This window comes from Ammospiza caudacuta, chromosome 26 (genome assembly GCF_027887145.1).
Source record: "Ammospiza caudacuta isolate bAmmCau1 chromosome 26, bAmmCau1.pri, whole genome shotgun sequence".
Taxonomy (NCBI): domain Eukaryota; kingdom Metazoa; phylum Chordata; class Aves; order Passeriformes; family Passerellidae; genus Ammospiza; species Ammospiza caudacuta.
In genome coordinates, this window is record NC_080618.1 from 3,366,720 (window position 1) to 3,374,409 (window position 7,690).

The 7,690-nt window shown below is 52.7% G+C and overlaps 1 protein-coding gene across 1 annotated transcript; it reads right to left on the reverse strand.

Moving 5' to 3' along the window:
* Positions 1–2,535: 2,535 nt before the first annotated feature.
* Positions 2,536–7,448, reverse strand: NEFM (neurofilament medium chain). Its single transcript, XM_058820175.1, has 3 exons — positions 6,387–7,448; positions 5,857–5,981; positions 2,536–4,493 (listed from the first exon to the last, which is right to left on the reverse strand). Exons 1-3 carry the CDS (start codon positions 7,446–7,448, stop codon positions 3,101–3,103), a joined length of 2,580 nt encoding a protein of 859 aa, XP_058676158.1. The 3' UTR covers positions 2,536–3,100.
* Between the last annotated feature and the right edge of the window lie 242 nt (positions 7,449–7,690).

The following is a 7,690-nucleotide window of genomic DNA, read 5'->3' on the forward strand; positions in this document are numbered from 1 at the left end:
CGCAATGCAGTAAAAGCTGGCACAGGGAGCCTTAGGAGAAACTTTCACCCCAGTTGCAGCTGCAAGTGAAGCCAGAAGTGTCCTGGGGGTCTTTCCTGCTCTTTGGGGCTGGATCGGGCTGAGATCTCACCCCAGGGAAGTGCTGGGTGCTTTCCCTGAGGTGCACACACAGCCCCTCACACCCCCTCTCCCCTCACAGGGGAACGCCTGTACAGAACACCCACAGCCCAGAAATTCACCTTTAATAACTCAACAATTAACAGCCCATCATTTCCTGCCACCCAGATTAGTTAGGGATGCTTTAATCCTGAAAAAGCAGCAATAAAGCCCGAGTGTGGATGGGGAGAGCACAAACCCCGATGACTGGAGAAAATTCTGGTGCCTGACTCAGCTCCCTGACAAATGCATCCTGTTTGTTTTGTAATGCTTCTCAGCTTGTTCCCACCTGGAATTTTGTTCTGGGATGCTGAAAAATAACTCTGGCATCTCCACAAGCCAGCACAGGAAAAAGATCCTGGTTTAGAGCCCTCCAGCTCTTGAAGCCATGGTGGTCTAAATATCCCACCTTAAAAGAGATGCAGAAATCTTCACTGTAAATTCCTTTAATTATTATTTTTCCCTGCATGGATTTTTTTCCTATTGTTTAATGAACTTCTCTGTCTGAAAATAATTATTCCCATCACTGGTTCTGTGCAGTCTGGAGGAGTAATTGGTGCAGAACAGGCAAATAACATCCTATTTATGCCTCTCTGCCCGGGAATGGGGCTCTCCTTTGAAACTGTTTGATTGCAGATGTCAGTAGACAAAACCTCTTGGCACCATTAAATATTAATCAGTTCTTACAATTTTATAAACATTTAGAAATGTGTTAACCACTTGCTTGTTCCTCTTAGGACTTGCTGGGAACATCTGCAGTGGGAAATGGGCTAAACACACAAATCCAATGTGTTGGAGCAGGGGGAAAACACACTTGTGGGTAATAACTGAAAGCTGTGAGGGTGAAAGGGGTGGAATGAGGATGTTGTGGAACACATAATTCCACATTAAATATTGGTCTCTGGTTTAGTGCCGGTGTTCTCTTGGAAACTGTTTAAATCTAAGGGGAAAACACCTTTGATTCTCACAAGCCTTTGGGCACTTTGTGCTTTTACACAATTTGATGTAGATACCAAAAAACAGGGGAATACTACACTCCTTGTTCCTAAAGGTAAAGTTATTTTTGTGTCACACCCACACAGGACTATGGAGAAGCTCCTGTTTAATTTGTTAACTCTGCTTTAATTAAACATCACTCAGCAGCCAAGCTGTGGAGCACAGATTCCCATTATTGATAGCAGCAGGAAAACTTCCATTGCTTTGCTCCACAGACACCCAGATTCACTTGGAAGCTTTATCTGCTATAGGCTCTCCACCACTTCTCCAGTGAAGAATGTGCTGAACACTTTCAATTAAAAACTCCTTGATCTTCAATTATTGATGGGGTGAAGGCACGTGGAAATTCTAGATTTTGATCAGACCCTCAGTCAGGCAACAGATTTCAGGGTAGTCCACGGCCTGAATCCAGGCATGAAAATTATTTGCATTTCTTTGTGAGTTGTGGGAGGTGGGGCAGCAGCTGCACTCTTCATTTTCCTTTTGAAATGGGAAGCAAAACCAAAATTAATCCTATAATGACCAATTAATTCTCACATTGGAGTTGGGGCTTTATCTTCTCCCCTTTTTTCCTTTGTTTCCATTTATTTTTCCACGTAGAGCAATTTTTGATTGGCTTTGTTCTTAACAAAAGAACAAATTAACCCCCTTGGGTTAATTTTTGGTTTTAGAATTTTGTGTTTAGAGGCAAATTAAACTTTTTGATCATTGGACCCAGAGAATAAATAAGGAGGTTCCAATAAAATTAAGGCAAGAGGGGGTAAAATAACCAGTGCCAAGCCTGTTCTGAGGGCTTGGTTGAGTCCCTTAATGGGTTTTTGCTCAGCTGAGTGACAAACTGGTGCCACAGAAGATGCCACACCCAGCCTCTCTCCCCAGGAAAATCCAGGAATCATTTGGAAATTGGCTCTCTGTGTGTGGATGTTGGGGTGTAAGGAGGACAACAACACTTGCAGCAGATTTTAACATTTTTTGGCTCAGCACAAACAGGACTGGGGGCTTAGAGTCTTCCCCTTCCTAAAAAAAAACAATTGCAACCCCTCTAAGCACCTCAAGGCCAGGCAGAGGTGTTCTATGGATTCCTCTTTCCTCTAGAAAATTTGGGATGTAGCTCTTATTTTCCTAATTGAGCCTTTGTGTTGTTAGAGGAAATTTGTCCATCATATCCAATTCCCAAGGCACAGAACATCCTGAGCTGAATGGGACCCCCAAGGACAATCAAAGCCCAACTCTAGACAAAAGAGAACACCAAGGAAAAGAACCTCAACCAATTACCAACCCATGCAGCTGCATTCCCATTCAGGAGAGAGCACCCAGCTTAGGGAGGGGTTTAAACTGGGAAAAACTCATCAGAACAAGTCATGTTTTCATATTGACCTTTATTGAGCAAGAACTGCTGTGACTGTTTTACATCAAACAACAAAAGGTTGCGTACTGTGCATGTCAACAAGGTTCTCCCAGGAGCAAAAGTCCACCCTAATTGCACCAGTGAGGTAAACATAATTAGTTATAAGTAGCTTTTTTTTATTTTTTAAGGCTAGGAGAGTTCTGGTTCTCATGAATACTCTATGACTGTTTTCAGTTTGGTTTTGGCTCAGTTGGTTCTTTGCATAATACATCTGAACTCGCTCCTCAGATATGTCCCTCCAACAGCTCAGGAAATTCAGAAAAGCTTCCTCTGCACATTTCATCTCATGCACTAGTAGTAGTAGTATTTTTTTGTAGATCCCCAAGCTCTGTGGAGGGAGTACATCTTGAGCCTGCATGCATTCCCCCCCCCTTCCCTATATTGCACGAAAAAGTAAAATACTGTGTGTCTGGAGCCTCCGTGAGAGAACCCGATCTGCTTTGAAGCCGTCACCCACATGCATTTTGCAGCTGTCTATGGCTTAACCTTTTGCACCGACCCAAGCTCTTGAATTGGTTTGAATTTTAGCTATGGTTGTTTTTATTCGCTCTCTTTAATCTCCTTTACTACAGCATGTGAAGTGACTTTCTCCACTTTCTTGGTGGACACCAACTTCTCCTCAAAGCTCTCTTCGTGCTCCTCCACCTTCTGAGTGACGGTCACCGACTTCGTGATGAACGTGGTGCCGCTGTCCCCGCCCTCCCCGGTGATTTTCTCTGCCTTTTTGGTTACTACGATTTTCTCAGCCTTGTCATCCACAGGGCTCACGTCGAGGCCGTTAGTGACCACTCCCTTGTCTTCCTCCTCCTTCTCCTTGGACTCCTCCTCCTTCTTCTCCTCCACCTCCCCGTTGACCGCGATGTCTTCTTTCCTGGACTCCTTCTCGGCCTCGGCGCTCACTTTCGTGACCTTGGTGACAGTGATGGTCTCTTCCACCACAGCCTTGGCATCCTTGCCTGGGGAGGGAGGTTTCTCCGGGGACCGCGGCTTCTCGGGGCTTGCGGCTTTCTCAGGGGTGCGCGGCTTCTCGGGGCTGGCCGGCTTCTCGGGGGAGCGCGCCTTCTCCGGGGGTGCCAGCTTCTCCGGGGGTGCCAGCTTCTCCGGGGGTGCCAGCTTCTCCGGGGCCACGGCCTTCTCGGGGCTGGCAGCTTTCTCGGGGGTCGCAGCCTTTTCTGGGGTGGCAGGTTTCTCCGGGGTCACAGCCTTCTCGGGGGTGGCAGGTTTCTCCGGGGAGGTCACCTTTGGTGTGGCAGGTTTCTCTGGAGATGCAGCTTTCTCCTCCTCCTTGGCCGCCTTCTCCACTTTCTCCACCTTCTGTTCCTTCGCTGCTTCCGCGGCTTTTTCTTTGGGGGCAGCCTTGGCCGGCTCTGTTACAGGGGATTTGGGGGGGGACTTTACGGGAGGTGTTTTGACCTTCTCTGCCTTTGCTGGTACCTCTTCAGCTTTGCCCTTGGCCTCAGGTTTTTCCTCCTCTTCCTCAGCTTCCTCCCCTTCTTCCTTTTCCTCGATTTCTTCTTTTTCAGAGCCACCTTCTTCTGCAGCGTCAGATTTTGCAGCTTCTTCTTCCTCCTCTGCTTCCTCTTCCTCCTTCTCTTCCTCCTCGGCTGCAGCTTCTTGTTCTGCAGGAGCTTCTTCCTCTGCAGCTTCTTCTGCTTTTTCTTCCTCCTGTTCCTCTTGCTGTGCCTTGGCTGCCATTTCTTCTGCGATGGCTGCCAGGGCATCTTCCATTTCAGACTTCTCATCCTCCACCTTCGTCTCTTCAATGATTTCTTCTACAAACTTGTGCTGGACCTTCAGCTTTGGTGGTTCGATTTTTGTTTTCTGGATTTTGGTGGATGCTATTGTGACAGATGGTTGTCTGTGTGTGAATATGGGACCAGTAATGCTTCCAGAGAAGGCACTGAATCTTGTCTCCTCACCCTCCAGCAGCTTCCTAAGGGAATCAGGAGGAGAGAAAAAAAGAAAATGAGCATAAAAAACCAAAATAAGGGACAGCTATGGGAATAATTTTGTCTGTCCCATCCTTGGAAGTGTCCAAGGCCAGGCTGGACGGGGCTTGGAGCAGCCTGGGATCGTGGAAGGTGTCCCCGCTTTGGGATGGGCTTTAAGGTCTCTTCCATCCCAAACCATTCCAGGATTCTATAACATTTCCCTGCTGTACTATTCCCCTGCCAGCAGGATGGGACCAGTTTGCTGTGGAATGTGCTGGAACTGTCCAGGGCCATCCCCTGCTCACAGCCCCAGCCCAGCTTTCCTTGAATCTGCTCTTTTTGCAAACTCACATTCAGCAGGTTTTAGCTTGGTATTGCTTATGACTAGTGTGATTCCTTCAGTGATCAGTTAAAATTCATCTTTACTGTCAGAAAGCTTCATTGTGGTGTAAATCAGCAGGGATTAGGACAAACTAGGTAATTTAATAGGATTCATTATGACTTAGGCAAACAGAACTTGACACAGCCAACAGACCCAAATCAAATATTGTGTCTGAGACAGTCACAGCTGATTAGAGCACGTGTTCTAATTTCATAATTTGGGCATCCACCTTTTCTTTGTGGGAATATGAGAACTTGAGGCTTCAGCTGACTTTGGCAGCAGGCAGCTACAGCCCCTGGCATGTCTGTGTGTCTGAGCAACCTCAGAAATTTCAACAGATCTCGAGATGGGGGTGGGTTTTTGTTGTTTTTACTTTTCTTCTGTTCAAATGTTTTTCATCTAAGCCTGTGACCCAGAAAAATCAGGAGCTCTCCAGTGAGAGTTCTGAAGTGATACAGAGGAGACTAAAAAAACCTGCCAGGTGATGGCAACAGCAAGCAGCGCTCAGCTCGAGATTAGAGCAGATGCCTCTGAAGGAAAGTTGAGCAAGAAAAGTAAAAGTGTTTGTGACAGACAGATCAGCACTCACTGCCTCAAACCATGATCAAGCAAATTCACTGTCTCTCGCAGGCGATAAAAGGGAGCTCTGGTGACAAGCCCTGCATGCCTGGCATCTGCAAAGCAGACGGGAATTAAAAATAACCTCGTCTTTCGCTGCATCTGCTGCTCTGCAGCCAAGGACAGGATGCGGCACGGGAGCCGGCACTGAGTCACGCTGTGCCGTGCCCGGGGGCTCGCTGGCAGCTCTGCTGATCCCTAATGACCTTCTGGGCTCTCTAATGGCTGCAGGGATGCAGCCGAGCTCTCATTTCACCCGTGTTCACTGCCTGCAGATATTGCTTAGCTGTGGTAAAGCTTCCTGAGCCAGCAGCATCCGCAGTGCTATTAATATTCCAGACGCGTCTGCAAAGATCCCACTGTACCTGTATGCAGCAATTTCGATGTCCAGGGCCATCTTGACATTGAGGAGGTCCTGGTACTCCCGCAAGTGACGAGCCATTTCCCACTTGGTTCCTCTGAGCTCGTTTTCCAGCTGGTGAATCGTGTCCTGCAAGGGAGTCGCAGAAAACCCCTGTGACACAGGCAGAGCCGCGCGCGGGGACAGAGCGGGCACAACTTCTCTGAGGGCACTTTGAGAAACTCTTCCCGCCGCTCGGGGAGGCAGGGCTGCCACCAGAGCAGGACCCGCCAGCTCCCACCGCATCGTCCCCCCGACCTCCGCATCCCTGCATCCCGCGCTGCGGAGCCGGCACAGGGCGCGTCCCGCATCCCTCCCGCATCTCCTGCTCCCGGAGCCGGCACCGGGCACCTCCCGCACCCTCCTCCCGGATCACCGGGCACCTCCCACATTTCCTCCTCCCGCCACACCGGGCACCTCCCGCATCCTCGCCCCCGGAGCCGGCACCGATTCCCCCGGCGGGCTCGGGACAGCCCCGCGCCGCCGCCCCGGTACCTGGTAGGTGGTGAGGTCGTTGTTGTGGCGCTCCTCGATGTCGCTGAGCTGCCTCTCCAGCGACTCCTTGGTGCCGCGCACCGACTCGAGCTCGATGCTCTTGGACTGGAGCTGCCGGCGGTACTCGGCGATCTCCTCCTTGGCGGAGCGGATCGCCTCCTTGTTCTGCTCGGCCGCCTCGGTGAGCTTGGCGTAGCGGCACTTGAACCACTCCTCGGCCTGGTGCATGTTGTGGTCGGACTGGCACTCGAGCTGGGCGCGGATCTCCTTCAGCGCCGTCGTCAGGTCCGTCTTCAGGTAGTCCTTCCTCTCCACGGTGGCGTGGGACGCCTGCAGCTGCGCCAGCAGCTCGGCCACCTCCTCCTCGTGGTTGCCCCTGAGGAAGGCCACCTCGTCCTGCAGCGACTGCACCTTCTTGTCCAGCTCGGCGCGCATCAGCGAGGCCTCCTCCATCTCCTTGCGCAGGGCGCGGATCGTCGCCTCCGTCTCGTCGCGCAGCCGCGCCTCATCCTCGAAGCGCTCCCGCAGGCGCTGGATGTCCTCCTCGATGTGCTCCGAGTCCAGCTGGATCTGCGCCTTCTCGTGGCTCACCTGCTCCAGCGCCCCGCGCAGCTCCCGCAGCTCCTGCTCGTAGGCGTCGCTGAGCTGCGCCCGCCCGGCGTGCTTCTGCCGCAGCGCCGCCAGCTCCGCCTCGATCTCCTTGTTCTGCTGCTCCAGGTAATGCACCTTCTCGATGTAGCCGGCGAAGCGGTCGTTGAGCCCCTGCAGCTGCTCCTTCTCGTTGGAGCGGCTCAGCTTGAGCTCGGCCGCGCCGTTGAGCAGCGAGGACTGGCTCACGTCCAGGCTCTCGGCCGAGCTCAGCACCGTGGAGCCGTAGGCGGCCCGCGGGCCGCCCAGGTTGGGGCGCTTGTAGGAGGAGGACACGGTGCTGCCCGAGCCCCGCGACCACGACTGCGAGCGGAAGCCGCTGGACGGGGAGGCGCTGGCGCGGCTGTAGGTGGCGCGGGTCTCGGTCACCCGGCGGTACGAGGGGTTGCCCAGGGGCTCCATGGTGTAGCTCATGGTGGGGCGCTGGGGGCGGCGGTGCGGGGCTGCTCCGGCCGCCGCCGCCCCTTTTATAGCCCCGCCGGGGCGGCCCCGCACACGTGTGCGGGGGGCGGCTCCCCCCGGCCCGGCCCCGGCCCGCCCCGCGCCCCGCCCCGGCTCCCCCTTCCATCCTTCCCTCCTTCCTTCCCTGGCGCCCCTCGCCTTGTCCCGGCCGCCCCTGCCCGGCCCCTGCCCCTCCCCGCTGCCCCTTCCCCATT